The 18,317-nt window shown below is 40.2% G+C and overlaps 1 protein-coding gene across 4 annotated transcripts in view; it reads left to right on the top strand.

The window, feature by feature from the left end:
* Positions 1-18,317, top strand: part of LNP1 (leukemia NUP98 fusion partner 1) — a 55,251-nt gene that overhangs the window by 18,288 nt on the left and 18,646 nt on the right. For 2 of the 4 annotated variants that reach the window (XM_032150310.2, XM_058437583.1), the window contains 2 exons: positions 7,344-7,455; positions 10,373-10,561. In XM_032150310.2, the coding sequence (XP_032006201.1) occupies positions 7,344-7,455; positions 10,373-10,561 (301 nt within the window). The remainder of the gene's footprint in view (positions 1-7,343; positions 7,456-10,372; positions 10,562-18,317) is intronic. The other 2 variants (XM_032150311.2, XM_058437584.1) reach the window with 1 other exon arrangement.

Genomic DNA, 18,317 nt, shown 5'->3' with positions numbered 1-18,317 from the left:
ACTCTGATAGCCACTTCCTCAATCTCTAACCCAGGGAACCGCTAAATCTGTTCTTCATCTCTATGATTGTGTTATTTAAAGAATGCTATATAAAAATTATTTCTATTTATATGGAATTATATTTTTATTTATTATAAAATTCCTTTTGAGATTGAACTTTTTTATGCAGCATAGTTCTCTTGAATATGGCAGGTTGTGTGTATCAAGCCTATACATTCATCTGCAGGCTCCTGCATGAACATAGGTTTTAATTTCTCTAGGATAATTGCCTAAGAGTACAATCACTGGGTCATATGGTAGATGTATTTTTCGTTTTAGAAGAAACAGGCAAACTATTTTTCAAAGTGCCTGTACCATTTTTTATTCCCATCAGCAATGTATGAATGATCCAGCTTCTCTGCTTCCTCTTCAACATTTGGTGTTAATACTCTTTTTAAATTTTACACATTCTGATAGGTATGTAGTAATATTGCATTGTGATTTTAGTTTGTCTTTACCTAATGGCTGATGATGTTGAACATCTTTTCATGTACTTATTTGCCATTTGTATATCTTCTGAGATCAAATGAGATTGGGTACATTCAGGGCGTTATGGCCATAGACACCATTTGTATATCCTTCTCAGTGAGATGTCTTTGATGTCATTGGCTTGTTTTCTTGTTTTCTTTTCTTTGCCTGCCTGCCTGCCTGCCTGCCTGCCTGCCTGCCTGCCTCCCTCCCTCCCTCCCTTCCTTCCTTCCTTCCTTCCTTCCTTCCTTTTTGAGATGGTGTCTTTACTGTCACTCATGCTGGAATAAAGTGCCATGATCACAGTTCACTGTAGCCTCAACCTCCCGAGCTCAAGCGATCCTCCCACCTCAGCCTCCTGAGTAGCTGGGACTACAAGTGCATGCCACCATGCCTGGCTAGTTTTTTTTTTTTTTTTAATTTATAGAGACAGGGTCTCCCTATGTTGCCTAGGCTTGTCTCAAACTCCTGGGCTCAAGTGATCCTCATATCTTGGCCTCCCAAAGTGCTGGGATTACAAGTGTGAGCCACCATGCCTGGCCTTTGTTTTCTAATTGGATTGTGTGTTCTTTTAATGTTGAAATTTGAAAGTTTTTTAAAAAATATATTCTAGTTACTAGTCCTATGTCGGATACACCAGTCTTTATCTTACTTTTTTCATCCTCTTAACAGGATCTTTCATAGAGCAAAAGTTTTTAATTCAGTGATGTATAATTATCAATTTTTCCTTTTATAGATTATGCTTTTGGTGTCAAGTCTAAGAACTCTTGACTAGCTCTTGATCCCAAAGATTTCCTCCCATGCTTTTTTTTTTCTAAAAGTCTTACAGTTTACAATTTATATTTAAGTCTGTGATCCATTTTGAGTTCATTTTTGTGTAATGTTCTCTTTTTATTTTTTGAGATAAGAGTCTTGCTCTGTTGCCCAGGCTGGAGTACAGTGGCATAATCATGGCTCACTGGAGCCTCAATCTCCTGAGCTCAAGTGATCCTTTTGCCTTGGCCTCCCAAAGTGCTGAGATTACAGGCATGAGACACTGCGCCGGGCTGAAGACTCATTTTTTTAAACTGTGGATGTTCAATTGCTCCAACACCATTTGTTGAAAAGGCTATCCTTCCTCCATTGAATTGCTTTTGTACTCTTTCCAAAATTCAGCTAGAAATATATGTGGGTCTCTTCCTTGATTCTCTTGCTGGGGCAGTTAATCTGTATTCCATTCAGGCCTTCAACTAATTGGACAAGGCCCACCCACAGTATGGAGGGAAATCTGCTTTACTCAAATTCCACCTATTTAAATGTAAATCTCATCAAAAACAGCCTCACAGAAACATCCAGAATTAATGTTTGACCAAATATCTGGGCACCATGGACCAGCGAAGTTGACACATAAAATTAATTATCACCCTGTATTGTATTTTATTTTGTCACCTATTTTATTTTGAGAAGTTTCCTTTGTCATTAAATCCTATGATTTTTGATGATTGCATAGAATTCTATTGTATAAATATATCATAATGGATTAGCCTGATCTCCAGTTGTTGTACTTTTAAGATGTTTCCACATATTACAAGTTTTTGCTATTTTAAATAATGTTATATGAACAAACATCCTTGTATATACCTCTTATTATCCACTTGTAAAAAATAGAGAAATTTCTGGGTCAAAGGATGCAAAATTTTTTTAAAGCTTTTAAATGCATCTTGCCATATACCTTTCCATAAAGACCTTATTCCTGCTAATAACATGTGATATTTGATCCTCAGAAAAGATTGTTATGGAGGTTCATTTAAGTTTTTTTGTTTTAATAGTCTGAAAACTTCACATTATTTTTTGACTCAAACTTTAATTTTTGCAATTTATTTTCCTAAATGTTGTATTTTGTCAGTTTTCTTTATGTGTATGATGATCCTCTCCTTTATTGTAAATTGCAATATTTTGTCCCTCTCAAATATGAGGCACTCAGGACTCTCAATTCCCCCAGTTCTTGTTTGGATCACTTCTTATGGAGAGGCTTGTAGATTCAACAGAAGTGCTGAGGCATTACCTTTAGATTCTGTGACATTGCAGTTAATAACTGAAAGGAAGCCTTTTCTGAAGTATAGCACGCTGATGAACTGGATTGATAAAGTCTTTTTTTTTTTTCAATGGAGTCTTGCTCTGTCGCTCACTGCAAGCTTCGCCTCCCAGGTTCACACCATTCTCCTGCCTCAGCCTCCTGAGTAGCTGGGACTACAGGTGCCCACCACCATGCCTGGCTAATTTTTTGCATTTTTAGTAGAGACAGGGTTTCACTGTGTGAGCCAGGCTGGTCTCGATCTCCTGACCTCATGATCCGCCCGCCTCAGCCTCCCAAAAAGTTTTTTACATAGTAGTAAATTTTAACAGTAGTAGCTCATCTGTTTTAGAATAATTGGTGCCTAGGGATTGAAGAGACCTTGAGAGGTCAACCAACTAATAACACTTCTGGAGACAAAGCTGCACAGATTTCATCTTTGGCAGATGAGAATCAGGGCTGTGTTTGAAGGTCTCTTGTGGAAGAGATGATTTATTGGCTCTTCAAAATCTCTTCCAATGTCTAACAACTATTATGAAGCCCACCATTAGCCAAAATCCTGAAGAATTTAATGATGTTTAATGCCAAGGTAACTGGATATTTATATAACCAATATTTTGTAGGCAAATCTCTGAAAACATACCTTTCTTTGTCTCCTCTTTTTTTGTTGTTTTTTACACCACTAGTGGTATAGTTTAAAAACAATTCTCATAATACATGCTTCATGGCTTTTTAGAATAAAAAATAATGGTGATATACCCTTAGAGACATGCTTTAGGGCACTTGGTCAAAAAAGGTGTGTCTTTGATGACCACCTCAAAAGAGTGGCAAACTTCACAGTATAACTTGATAACATACAAGGAAATGGATGATTATACTATGACACGTTGCCACTAAACAAGAGTCTGACAATCAGGTCATTGAATAGAACATAGCACACAGTTTCAAGTATTTAAGCACTGCTTTCTGGGAAGTAAAAACTGACTCAAAACCATTGATGTATTTTGACTGTTAAAAAAAAAAAGATGTAGCAGTTTAGCTCTTCTGGACATAGCATTTCCTTTCTAGAATGAGACTGGTTCAGTCAAGCTTGAAATCAGTAAGAGGAATGATGCTTTCCCTTAACTGTTAAGAAAAAGAAAAATGAAATTAAAAAATAAGTTACTACTGCAATGGCAGCATGGCACTGGGACAATGAAATAAATAAAGGGAAAATTGGGTGGGCGCGGTGGCTCACTCCTGTAATCCCAACACTTGGGAGGCCGAGGTTGGAGGATTGCTTGAGTCCAGGAGTTCGAGACCAGCCTGGGCAACATAGTGAGACCTCATCTCTATAAAAATAAATAAATAAAATAAAGGGAAAATCATTTTCTCATAATTGCATAGTCTCCTAAGAGAGAGGGCACTGAGAAACCACTTGACAGCCCAAGGATCATTTTCACTGATTACCTGGGCACCCATGATGTCTGTTCACTTTATGAGAATACACACACCACAAGCTTCCTATTCTGTAAGAGAAGGTATTTTTTTTCACATTCAGCATGATAAGAAAATGCCTACTCAAATTCTCAGCTCAGAAGCTGCAGCTGTCGCAGTCACTTGGCAGCTTTTGCATACGTCCTCTAGGCTCAAAAAGGTGCAGGGTCAAAAGGGCAGCTCCCTTTGGTATGCATCCCCAGCAGCATCTCCTCAAGGCAGGTGCCCAGGGCCCTTGCTAGAGAAAGCAGGTGTCTGGGCTTCAGGAGTGGGCTGGAGCCTCCCCTCAGGCCAGGGCTCCCAAGAAAGCCCAGAAGAGCATCTCTCCCAGTGCTGAAAGACTTGACGCTTTCTGCTAGTGCTTTTTTGCTGCCCCATGTTTGTTTTAAGAACCTTAGCGTAGTAGAGTAGGGAGCTATCTTTTCCTCATGTTTTTAAAGAAGAAATAGGCTTAACTAGGGGAAAAAATGGAGTTAGAAGTCTCATTTTCTTTAATGTAGTCCAAATCCTTTTTTCTTTCTGGGGTATGTTTACATCTTGTTGTTTTGGGAGAATTTTTGGTCAAAGATTTGAAGAGTTCCCTTTCCTTCCAGTATTAGGAGATTCCCCAGGACCAACCTTAGGTTCATGACTTGCTAAAAAGGACTTATAAGGCTCAGCATATAGTTGTACTCATGGCTAAGATTTATTATGGTGCGAAGATACAAAGCAAAACAAGTAAAAAGTTGCATAGGGAAAGTCTGGAGGAAATCTGGCTCAAGCTTCCAAGAGTCGTCTCCCAGTGGAGTTACAAAGTACACACCTAATTCCTCCAGCAACGCAACAATGCATTGTGGCCATTGTGCAAGGCAACTGTTTATTATGGAGGCTCAATAGAAACTCAGTACCCCAGATAGTGACTGGGTGCTGGTCAGGTAGGCACTCTCTGCCTACCACATACACAAACTCCAGATTTGCAGAAGAAAGTCAGTTGTTCAGCATAAACCACGTTAGTCAGGCAAACAGTTTAGACCACTCTTATAATTTAAGGAAAATATTATGTCACTGCAGGAACTGTTTACCAGCCAAGTTCCCAGAAGCCAGCTAAGGGCTAACCTTGCAAGCAGGTCCTTCTAAGGATGGGCAGTTTCAGGCCTGCTATATTAACCATTTTCTGTGTAGCTGATCTCCTTGGTCAAGGCATTTTATAGCAAAATTATTATCAGTAGTGTCCCATGACACAGTATGAAACTAACCTGAGTATTGACTTTACTTAAAATCCAGAGGTCTTGGATTTAGCCAGTTAAAACAAATCCCATTAGCTATAAAGGTTAATCTTAGGAAGCCAGGTGGCTTTCTCCTTAAGTTTTTGTATTAACCTTTTTTAACCTAGCCCGAGGCATCAATTCAAGCACAGCACGTCTCTTGGTAGTAAATTGAAGCTGACCTGCATGCCTTCTTGGGCTGAGGCAGGCCAAGATAGTCAAGATATATACACAGGAAGGACAATCCCAGAGAAGATTCTTAGAAACAAAGAATTCAAGTTCAGTTACCCCAGTGAAAACATGCGTTAGTCAGGTAGCACAGGTTAGCAGAGCCCCCAGTGTGTCTTCCCACCGTGGGGACTTCAGCCCACGGTTTCTCTGTCCAGTGTAAATAATTCAGCTAAGTTCTTTGTTTTAGAAGGACTGCCTGAAGGCAGTTTGTTTCTGTCAGTTTTTCTCGTAAGTGTGGACAATATCTGGAGGTGTTCTTGGAAACTAGAGGAACTGGGGCCAGTTGCTGCTATCTCATACTCAGTGCTGTTGGGTGTGATCATAGGCTCAGCAATCAGTTTGAATTCAAGCCAGCATCCTGGAAAGGCAGCACTGGTGTTCAGGAGCAGTTCTGAAAAACAGATCATTAATGCCCTCTTTCTCCTGCATCTCCCCAGGTGCCGGGTTTTTTTCTTCTTTGCTATTACGCAACAGTGTGATTCATTCAGAAATAATAACTTTACATTTTCCCCAGCCGTTGTTTATTCTTATCTAGACCATTTATAAGGAAGGGTTGGGTTTGTAAGAGGGACAAAAGAATTTACATAGAAAATCATTGTCTCGTGTAACAACCAGAAAAAACATCATGTTCCAGAATGGGCTAGGTCAAAATCCTGAATTTTCAAAAATTTTCAGACTGTGTTTACATTACCCTATCCCTTTTGTCCTGATTATTTATTCAAGAAGCAGCCTAGAAAATATCAATTTCTATCTAGGAACAGCTGCATTTAGCAATCAAACTGCCTAACTAAGAAGAGAGATGAGCAAAGAAGAGTCAGACTATCAATCCATCATTGCAAATTTCAAAATACTCTGGCAAGCTGAACACAAATTAATAGCAGTGAGCTATCCCATAAGGGGTCAAGAGCCCTATCTGTCAGGAGTGGATGGAGGGGTCCCACTCTCTGTGATGTGCTCTTCCCCAGCTTGCAGCTTTTGACGGGGTTCTTGGGATCCATCATTTCTGGTGCAACTAATTCGGTTTCAAATGGTCCTTTCAAAGGACAAGCCCTTTCCCGTAGGCATCTGCAGGTGACCCCCACAGAGGAGTGTTGTAAACAAACCTGCAATAGTCCCAGAGGCTGAGTTCTGTTCCTTGAGCCTATGCCTGTCTTCAGAGATTGGAACAACCCCTCACAGACAATATCAAGCTTAGCATAAACTCCAGGCAGTTAGGATCTATGAATTCAGGATTCCAAACTAGCTAGCAACTTTTCCTCTATAGCAGCAGCAAAGCCAAGAAGATACAGGGCCAAACAGCTGTGTTCCGAGTCCAATTGACAAGAAATGTTTTCTAAGCCCTTTTTAGACAGTCATATTTAGAGTCCAATTGACCTACTCCAAAATATGCACATTAGGCTGGAAAATCATTAGCTTCTAAGGGTCAGACAGACACCTGATTTTATAAGAACTTATTAGCAAACTAAAAACTGCTTTTTAAAATTCAAAAGGTATTTTTTCCAGTGGAGATGAGCTATGCTTCTATGTTGTCTACCTTTTCCCATAGGCTCCAACAGGCAAAAATTATAGCAAAAATAATCAGTTATGGAGATTTCAGTACTTAAATGCTCAGAGTTTACATTGTAATTCATCTACTAGCAACAAAAATCAAGAGGTGCATATTCTCCTAATACTTCTTATGGAGTAGCTTTCCCTAACTGGGGTAATCCCTCAAACATTTATGAAAGTATAAGCATATAATATTTTACATCAGTTTTTATCATATATTCAGGTGCAATAGCCACAAAATAGAAGCCATTTTAAAAAATCTCTCTCTCTTTTTTTTATTGCAGGTTTACTCAAACTCCTAGTAGTAAAGTGGTAAATTCAGCATATATGATTTACATTATACCTGCTAAGAGATTCCCAGTTGGAATGCAAGGGGCTGCTGTACCAGGCGATGTGGTATTATTCCCCCCTCCCCTTTCTTGCTGGTTTATCTAAAGCCTTGTTCTAGCTCTTGGAACTGACTTAACAAAAATGTTAAAAGTTTGCATTGCTTTCTCTTCCTTCCCACTTGGAGGAGAAAGCAATGCAAACTTTTAACATTTTTGGCCCATGCAAAATGTGTTTTGGGAATGTTTGGGCCCTTTCTCTTCTCATCTAGAGGAGAGAACAAAACCCAAAGGCATCAGCCAGGCTGCACTTTTTAATCCCTTCATTTTAGCTACCCATGGCCAAAAGCAGCCAAGGAATCTAATGAACTAGTTGTCCTGGGGTTGGATCTGTCATTTTGAATTCTGTAGGTAACCTTTACCTCTCACAACAGACATCATCCCAGCAGCTGATTCATCCTACTGATGGCTAGGTAGCCACTGGGCACTGAAGGTTCACCATCATGTCTTCTTCATCCTTCCTTTTCCCAAACCTTGCTTTAGCCATAGTTCAGTGGTTTGGGTTGTTTCTTAGCAAATCCCACTTCTGATAGTAGCTGTCATCCCCAGTTTGGGGATTTGCTAGAACTCAGCATATAGTTGTACTCATGGATAAGATTTATTATGTTGAAAGGACACAAAGTAAAACTGAGAAAGAAAATGGAAAAGGCATATGGGGTGCAGTCTGGAGGAAATTAGGCACACTCTTCCAAAAAGTCCTGTTCCAGTGAAGTCCCACAGGATGTGCTTAATTCCTCCAGCAATGAGTTGTGATAACACAGGAAGTCTTGGCCATTTGCAAAAAATGAAAATGTTACAAGATAAGCTTTGGCTCCTTTACTTAGTAACATAAAAGTTGTGATACCATGCTCTGCAAACATTGGTCATAGTTATCAAGCTTATCTTTTTGCAGCTCAAGGAAGGATTTTCATATGGCAAATGGCCAAGAATTCCTGATTGAAAATGCGAGACTTCTCCAAGTTCTCTTGAAATACTGGCAGGATGGTGGAAAGAGCCTGGACTTTGTTTTTCTATTCCCCGCTTCAAACTTGGCTTTGCCGCTTAGTATTAATTTCACTTTGGCAAGGGGTGATCTATTTGCATCTCAACTTCCATATCAATAAAATGTCATACAAATCTCCCAGGTTGTTATAAGAAAATTAGCATATATGGAGTCTGGCGTGGTGGCTCACGCATGTAATCCCAGCACTTTGGGAGGCTGAGACAGGCAGATCACGAGGTCAAGAGTTTGAGACAAGCCTGGTCAACATGGTGAAACCCCATGTCTACTTAAAGTACAAAAATTAGCTGGGCTTGGTGGTGGGCGCCCTTAATCCCAGCTACTTGGGAGGCTGAGGCAGGAGAATCATTTGAACCTGGGAGGCGGGGGTTGCAGTGAGCTGAGATTATGCCATTGCACTCCAGCCTAGGCGACAGGACGAGACTCCATCTCAAAAAAAAGAAAGAAAAAAAGAAAAAAAGAAAATTAGCGTATATGGAATACTTGGCTCCATACTTGATGCAAAGTAGGAGTTCCATAAATGTAATATTCTCTTTACCTTGAAAAAAATGCCCACTAAAAGACAGGGACTATAAAATTTATATAAACTTTATAAAAGCCCCAATAGAAATAACCTAAATGACAGCCTAAAATGACCATCACTAGTAGACTGAATGTTTTTTTTATAAATATTTGTTTTTTTTTCTTTGAGACAGAGTCTTGCTCTGTCGCCCAGGCTGGAGTGCAGTGGCACAATCTCGGCTCACTGCAAGCTCCGCCTCCCGGGTTCACGCCATTCTCCTGCCTCAGCCTCTCCGAGTAGCTGGGACTACAGGCGTCCACCGCCACGCCCGGCTAATTTTGTGTATTTTTAGTAGAGACGGGGTTTCACTGTGGTCTCGATCTCCTGACCTCGTGATCCGCCCGCCTCGGCCTCCCAAAGTGCTGGGATTACAAGCGTGAGCCACCGCGCCCGGCCAGTAGACTGAATTTTTAAAAAATTGTGGCATGTTGATGCAATGCAATACTACACACAGCATCAACTATTGTTACTGCAAAAACATGGATATATCTCACTGGCATCATGTTGAATAACACAGGATAATGCATACTGTATAATGCCATTGAAAGTAAGTTCAAAAATAAGCAAATTAATCTATGGTGACACCATTATTGTGTCAGATCATTAATGGTAAACTTTTGAAGGGAATATGGATTGGAAGGGGGATACATGGAGCCAGTTGGGGTGCTGGCAATGTTCTATGTCTTTACCTGCATGGTGGTGGTAACACAGGGGTATATGTATATAAAAATTCATCAAGCTGTGCACGTATGATTTGTACATTTTACATGTACTTGTATATTATTTACATTTGTACATGTATAAGTAATACCTCAATTTTGAAAACTCCTTTTGATCCAGGAGCTGGATTTTATATCAATATCATTTTATTAGGAGAGTATCTAGCTCTAGATATGACATGGCAACAGCTGGCTACCTTGCAAGCTGTGGTCAGTCTGTTCCTTGTATGTGGCCCCATTTCAGAGCTTGCCTGGAGCTGACAGGCATATTGTGAGGGTCATGCTCCATCATCATTGACAGCTGGAGATGCCATCACATGTCATTGGCAGCAAAGCACAGGGAAAACCAGGCAGTGGACTCTGCTTCCCACCCTTAGGCTGTGAGGCACAAGCCCCAGCAATGGAAGGATTAGAAAGCCTCTCAATTTAAAAAGACAAGGGGAGGGGAATGTGGGCTGCACAATTTATAAATAGACGTTGCCCAAGGCTGCCTGATGATGAAGTGGTTGTTTAGTAAATCTTTCTCCTTTAAGGATGCCAGTATCGGAGACCATTTTAAAAAGACCAGTTTCATTTTGTCTTTTGGGAGAGATCCTGGGTTTCATTGTCAGCCCTGTTGGGTGATATTTCCCTCTGTTGCATTTAGGGACAGGCCTTCAGTATTTGGCATCACCTTTACATGGAGCACAAAGATGATGATGATGATGATGTGTCTTTTGCCAAATGGATGAGCAGCTTCTGGGGCCACAGCTGGAGAGAGGAGGATCAGAGAGGACTCCGGGAACGCCACCGACCCCAAGCCACCAGTCACAGGAAAACCTCCCTGCCCTGCCCAGTGAGTGATTGTCATGGAACCGGAGGGGAGAGCTGGAATAGGGGAGGGGGTTTCTCTTAGATAATTTTTTGAGGAATCTTTGGATATAAAGTTTTCTTTGGTTTAAAACCAGTACTTCTGAGTCTTTCTCATACCCACAGAAATCTCACTTATTATTTCATCTTGTCTTTCAAGGGACCTTATTGTCATCTAATGGGTAATGATTTCTTCATTTTTAGTTATCTGAGATATCTTTAACCACTCTCCAGAGCTCCTGATAAGCCTGAGATAATCCCACTGAGTGACGGAATTTAAGCCAAAGGAAAGAAACTTGGTGCTATACTTAGTCTGTGTAGCCTTGTGGCTCAATGTGTGATTTCCGTTTGAAATACTGAAAATTGTTCCACTCTTTGGTAGACTTTCTAAGGAACTGGGGATCCCACATAACAAGTCACTACCTTTGAGAGATTTGACATACTTGTTTTTCTTTCAGGGAGTCCATTTGGTTTCTAGATGGGAGAGGGAGCTAAAATTCTCCTGCCCTCAGCACTGTTTTGTTATGGCTAGGCAGAGCACCTGATATCTGGGGAAGAAGATGCTAGCAGGAAAGCTCCCAAGAGGGGAATGGATGGGCCTGGTCAGCTGTGGAGTCAGTGACATGTACAGGCGGCTATTCTGTCTGCTCTACTGTGATGCTAGAAGGCTCCACAGTAGACATGTGTGTCCTGCGCTTCACAGTTACACAGCAATAATACAGCTTTTCTTTTTATAAGTCCCATTAAATGTCAGCTACCAGAGGATAGTTTCTCAGTCCCCTGCTGTTGCCAACCCCGGAACCAAGTAAGTTTTGTTTGGGGTAATATTATTTTATTTTTAACTTCAGGCTTCCCAGACACATAATGTCTATAAGACATATGAAAGTGTGTAAGGCAGCCTTTATTACTCCTGGTGATCAGCAAGTTTGAAGAATGAGAATTCTTTGAGACACAAATATTTCAAAATATATCCCTTGCCAAATGCGTACTCAGGGACAAAGGGCAATCTTCAACCCTTCTTTCAGCTTCCGGTTGCTAAAGTGAAAAAGATGGGGGTGTTGGACTGAGTGATCTCTAAGAACGCTTCTACCTCTAACCTTCCATGTTCTGTTATAAAGTAAACACCTGCTTATTGCCTCTCATTTTAATATATGTTCCACAATGAGCAAAGTATCCAGGCTGTGTAAACCAGGAGTATGATTAGTTTCCAGTTTCCAGATGTGAGAACAGAGATAAACAAAAACCAAAACCATAATTTACTATTTATTACAATGGCCTCTTGGAGCCACAGGAAATATGAAAACATAGAAAGAAACATGGCTTACTAGTTCCTTGAATAAACTTTAGCATCTATAGGGCTTTTAAAACAGAGATAGTTACCCTATTTACAGAATTCACTTTTAGGTTGCAATGTTGTTTGCCTTAATCTATGGAATCACAGCATCTATTATGTATAACATTTGTAAACTGTGTCCTTATGACATCTTTATCTGCTTATCCCTGCTTCGGGCATTTGCCTGAATTAACCTGTTTAGATTCTGTGAGTCAGCAATGAATTCCATAATTATTAGACTAACATGCAGAATAAAAATTGCTGGATTAAAAAAGTTAAAAATATGACTGGATAGAATGGAGAAACAATAAGCATAGAGCACAAATCAGAGGAACCAGAGGTCAATGGGCAGAGTACTGGAAAGTAGTTGGTGAGTCTAATTCTTCATTCTTTATCTACATAATGCCGTATATGTATAAGTGAATCTATACTTGAATACTTAACTCTTTCTATCTCTAAAATGTAATCAAATATTCTTACTTTTGGCGTGGTGCTGTGGTTCACACCTGGAATCCCAGCACTCTGGGGGGCCAAGGTGGGAGGATCACTTGAACTAAGGAGTTTGAGACCAGTCTGGGCAACATAGTGAGACTCTGTCTCTCAAAAAACAAACAAACAAAAAATAGCAGGGTGTGGTGGTGCTTCCATAGTCCCAGCTACTTGGAAGGCTGAGGTGGGAAGATCGCTTGAGCCCAAGAGGTCGAGGCTGCAGTGAACGGTGATCATGCCACTGCTTTCCAACCTGGGTAACAGAATGAGACCTTGTAAATATATATATATTCTTATTTTAAGGAACAATTTTGTGTTCAATTTTTTGTCTGCTTTAAGCTAATGAAAATACCTTGAAGAGAAAAGCTTACTCTTATCCTTACTTTTTTTCTTCTCTCCCGACTGCTCTAAGGCCCTTCCCTCTCTCAACCTTTTAATAATCTATAACCATCAATATTACATTCAGTATTATATGCATAGGAGGAGAAGAGCTTTCCCCCTTGCCTACTTTGAATGCGGTTTCTTTTTTTCCCCACTTCTCCTTGAATGTAGTTTCCAATATATCTTCTGATGAGACTGATTCTCATGATTCACACAAAACCACAGTGATCAACATTAATTAATTTAACATATTTATTGAACACCTACTGTGAGCCAAACATTGTCTGAGTATCACAGGGTGAAAGAAGACATGCCCAGTCTCCACACTTGTGGAACTGTCAGTCTAGTAGAAAATACAAATTTGGCAGAAAGAATGAGGTACAACAAAGGGTAAAGCTTAGGCCTTTTTATAGAATGCTACTTTTTCCCCAGACTCATTAGAACCTGTGTTTGCTGAATTAAAGTGAATAAAGAAATCCGACGTTATTGTTCTGTTGTCCTTAGCGAAAAAAACGTAATATGAAGTCTCTCTTGTTATTAAACTGACTTGCCTTCTCTCTCCAACATCACATGAATACAATACTGAAGTAAAACAGTTTCCCTGTCATTTATTTATTCTGTGGAAGTGCATTTTTAATACTTTTAGTCTGTTTAGCTTTCTAGTCATCATCTCCTTCAGCTTAATATGCTTCTCTTAACATTGTTCTGTGTAGTCTGGGGCTCGTAGAAGGGAAGATTGTGCTAAATGAAAGATCTTTGGGAGAAGAAACCGAGTTTATTGGCCCAGGGCTTTTGTAACCCCAGATGGACCTTCGCAGTGCTTCTTCTATGCTCCATGGAAGTCACCATATGTACTTGCCCACATGATATACTTTGAAGGATACAGAATAAGTCTCTACCGATGTACACCCAAGATTTTTTTTTTTTCTTTAAAGTTCTGGAATACATGTGCAGAACGTGCAGGTTTGTTACATAGGTGTACATGTGCCCTGGTGGTTTGCTGCACCTATCAAGCTGTCATCTAGGTTTTAAGCGCTGCATGCATTAGGTATTTGTCCTAATGCTCTCCCTCTCCTTGCCCTCTACCCTCTGATAGGCCCCAGTGTGTGCGTTGTTCCCCTCCCTATGTCCATGTGTTCTCATTGTTTAACTCCCACTTGTGAGTGAGAACATGTGGTGTTTGGTTTTCTGTTCCTGTGTCAGTTTGCTGAGGGTGATGGCTTCCAGCTTCGTCTATGTCCCTGTAAAGGATGTGATCTCATTCTTTTTTATGGCCGCATAGTATTCCATGGTGTATGTGCACCACATTTTCTTTATCCACTCTATCAGTGATGGGCATTTGGGTTGGTCCTATGTCTTTGCTATAAGTAGTGCTGCAATAAACATAAATGTGCATGTGTCTTTATAGTAGAATGATTTATATTCCTTTGGGTGTATACCCAGTAATGGGATTGCTGGGTCAAATGGTATTTCTCATTCTAGATCCTTGAGGAATCACCACACTGTCTTCCACAGTGGTTGAACTAATTTACTTTCCCCCCAACAGTGTAAAAGTGTTCCTATTTCTCCACAGCCTTGTCAGCATCTATTGTTTCTTGACTTTTTAATAATTGCCATTCTGACTGGTGTGAGACGGTATCTCATTGTGGTTTTGATTTGCATTTCTCTAATGATCAGTGATGTTGAGCTTTTTTCATATGTTTGTTTGGCCGCATAAATGTCTTCTTTTGAGAAGTGTCTGTTCATATCCTTTGCCCACTTTTTGATGGGTTTATTTGTTTGTTTCTTGTAAATTTGTTTAAGTTCATTGTAGATTCTGGATATTAGACTTTTGTTAGATGAGTAGCTTGCAAACATTTCCCCCCATTCCATAAGTTGTCTGTTCACTCTGATGATAGTTTCTTTTGCTGTGCAGAAGCTCTTTAGTTTAATTAGATCCTATTTGTCAATTTTGACTTTTGTTGCAATTGCTTTTGGTGTTTTCATCATGAAGTATTTGCCCACGCCTATGTCCTGAATGGTACTGCCTAGGTTTTCTTCTAGGGCTGTTATGGTTTTGGGATTTACATTTAAGTCTTTAATCCATCTTGAGTTAATTTTTGTAAAAGGTGTAAGGAAGGGGCCCAGTTTCAGTTTTCTGCATATGGCTGGCCAATTTTCCCAGCACCATTTATTAAATAGGGAATCCTTTCCCCATTGCTTGTTTCTGTCAGATTTGCCAAAGATCAGGTGGTTATATAAGTGTGGTCTTATTTCTGAGTTCTTTATTCTGTTCCACTGGTCTATGTGTCTGTTTTGGTACCTGTTACCTGTTACCATGCTGTTTTGATTACTGTAGCCTTGTAGTATAGTTTGAAGTCAGGTAGTATGATGCCTCCTTTTTTTTTTTCTTCTTTTTTATTTTTATTTTTTCTTTTTTTTTTTGAGTTGAAGTCTCATTCTATTGCCCAGGCTGGAGTGCAGTGGTGAGATCTCGGCTCACGACAACCTCTGCCTCCAGGGTTCAAGCAATTCTCCTGCCTCAGCCTCCTGAGTAGCCAAGACTACAGGCATGCACCACCACGCCTGGCTAATTTTTGTATTTTTAGTAGAGATGGAATTTCACCATGTTAGCCTGGCTGGTCTTGAATTCCTGACCTCAGGTGATCTGCCCGCCGCGGCCTCCCAAAGTGCTGTGATTACAGGTGTGAGCCACTGCACCCAGCTGTCTTTTTTTTTTTTTTTTTTTAAATAAAATTACCTTTCTCCATTGTATATTCTCCCTCCATGCTCTCAATTTAAAGCAATGAAAGATATTTGTAATCTTAGTTTTTTTTATCATTGATCTACTTTCAGATGGCTGCACTCTCATTCTTATAGTATCTCACTACAGCGCAGGTGGGGCATGGCCATCTTAGGGGAGTTCTCACAAACCTGGGAGAGAACACATACTATCAAGTGTCATGATTGGCAGTGGCTTCTTGTATTTCAGATTATATTTGAATTTAATTTTCATTGGAGGCAATTCCTTAATCCAAGGAAATGAAACTAATGATAGAATTTCAGGTACCAGTGACAACTCTATAGGGAACTTTTAGCATAATGTTCTGTGGACTTTTCTCTCTTCTTCTAGGTGCTAAGGTGGAGGAGTTGCTAGAAAGGCAGCGGAGAGGAGTGGTCAGGAGCAAGTGCTCTGGAGCTGGCCTTCTGTGTCCTTCATTTACTAGCAGCATAACTCTGAGCAAGCTGCTTGAGCTCTCTTTGCCTCCAATTCCCCACATGTAAATGGGATTGCTGATCATAGTATAGACCTCATAAAGGTGCTGTGAATATTCAATAAGTAATGTATATACAGTGCTTTGAACAGTGCCTGGTACCTATTAACTTATTTATTAAAAAAATAAGTTTTTTTTACACTAAATGTATACAGTGTATACATTTAGAAAAGGAGAGGGGACTTTATTTCTTGTAAAGCTTATAGCCTGCAAGGTGGCCATCCCACAGCCTGGGAAGCATAGCCTCCAGAAAGACTGGAGACAGGCACTTCAAAGGAGGAGGGGTAGGGGGTAGGAGCTTTATGCTGAACGGTGTGGCTAAGCATCCATATGCAACAGGTATAGGAGGAGCTACAAATATTCATGAAGGTGGTCCTGACACAGTTCTGTGGACACAGGAATTTTTAGCAAACATGCATGTAGCATGTATGACCCATGTTCACTTTGGGATGGAGACTTAACATTTAAATATATTACAATTAGGCCCTATTCATGAAAAGATCTTCTTAGGACAGGAAGGTGAGTGAGTGTGCAGCCCCCATAAACTGGCTAGAACCAGTCCATGGTTGGTATTCTTGTCAGGAGAAAGTTATTGAAATCAATCTCTTGTCCAATCAAAACTGTAGTAATGGCTGGTGGAACAAGGGAATCAGCTAGTCAGCATCTGATGGAGCTGCAAATTGTTTTAATACTGCTTATGTCAGGGTGCTTGTTTAGCTGCTAGAGGAAAAGAAAAACCTTGTGGCGGTCAGAACATAGTTTATTCTTTAAGTGTAGGGGTACACAACTTAACCCTTGCCTAGCATGGCCTTAGGTCCTGTTTATAATTAGGTATCTTATTGCCACAAAGGCTTTGTTCTGTCAGTGTTGTGATCTCTATTTTAACATTAATGCTGGTCAATTGTTGTGTCTAAACCATAAAAGACAGGGAGTACAACGAGGCTCATCTGGCCTCCCGTCCCGTCACGGCTCAGAACTAAGTTTTTAAGGTTTTTATGGAATCCCCTTGGCGAAGAGGGGGTCTGTTCAGTTGATGGGGGGCTTAGGATTTTATTTTTAGTTTACATACCTAATAAGATGCTTTCCCTCTCCCTTTTCCTTTTCCCCTCCCTCATCTCCTCCCTCTGCATCTCCTCCTCCTCCTCCTCTGTCAGAAGTGTTGACACTTAGAAATTTTTTTCTAGATGCCTTCAGTTAATTACTGCACAAAATTCCAGAGTTTTTCATTTTCCCTTTACTTCATTGACTTTTATGTTTCTCTTTTATATTACAATGGGAAGATAATTGGTAATTTTATATTGAACATTGGCAGGTAACATATGTTCTGTTATGGACTGAATGTTTGTGCTTCGCCTTCCTCCATTCATATATTGAAGCCCTAATCTCCAGTGTGATGGTATTTGGAAATGGAGCCTTTGGGAGATAACTAGGGTTAGATGAGTTCATGAGGGTAGGGTCCTGGCCTAATGGGATTAATACCCTTATAAGAAGAGACATTAGAGAGCTTGTTCTTTCTCTCTCTATCCCCACATGTGCATAAAAAAAAAGCGGTCATGTGAGGTTGCAGTGAGAAGGCAGCCATCTGCAAGCCAGGAAGAGAGCCCTCACCAGGAACTGAATTAGCCAGAACCTAGATCTGGGACTTCCTAGCCTCCAGAACTGTGAGAAACAAGTTTCTGTTGCTTAAGCTACTCAGCCTATGGTATTTTGTTATGGCCGCCCAAACTGATGAATACATTTTCATAACAAGCCTCATCACCAGAGAGTGGAGAGCCAGTAGGGAAAACATTATTATACATGACCTAATTTAATGTCATTTGGGGTTATGATCTCAGTGGCATATGGTTTGTATGGGCTTAGTTTGGCTACTGCAGCTTTGGGATAAGTAAGACAAGTCCTTGAATTTTGCTTTAGGAAAAGATTCCAAGTGCCTGAGGTGTGAAGCGTTATAAGCTCACAGGAGTTTCTTCTTATAGCTCTCCTCTGTTTAGCCACTATATAATTTATGATATGATGTTGGTGACAGTTTTGCATTGATTTAGTGTGTAATAGTGTGACTGAGCAGGGTCTGTTCATTTCCCCAATTAAAAAAAGTTATTTTACTGATTAGTTTAAAACATTGTTTGGCTTCCCAAAAGGATGTACAGTGCATGGTTACTAAGCTTATCTTTATTATTTCTCAAAGAACTATCATTTTACTAGTTGAACATTTGAATGCTTTCCCTGATAGTGTTTCCAAGTATAGCTAGTCCACTCATTTGTAGTCTTCTTGGCTCTGATGATAG

The sequence above is a fragment of the Hylobates moloch genome, unplaced genomic scaffold, assembly GCF_009828535.3.
Source record: "Hylobates moloch isolate HMO894 unplaced genomic scaffold, HMol_V3 SCAFFOLD_4, whole genome shotgun sequence".
Lineage (NCBI taxonomy): Eukaryota > Metazoa > Chordata > Mammalia > Primates > Hylobatidae > Hylobates > Hylobates moloch.
Note: the sequence above shows the minus strand (reverse complement) of the source record. Positions and strands in the feature narration are given on the sequence as shown.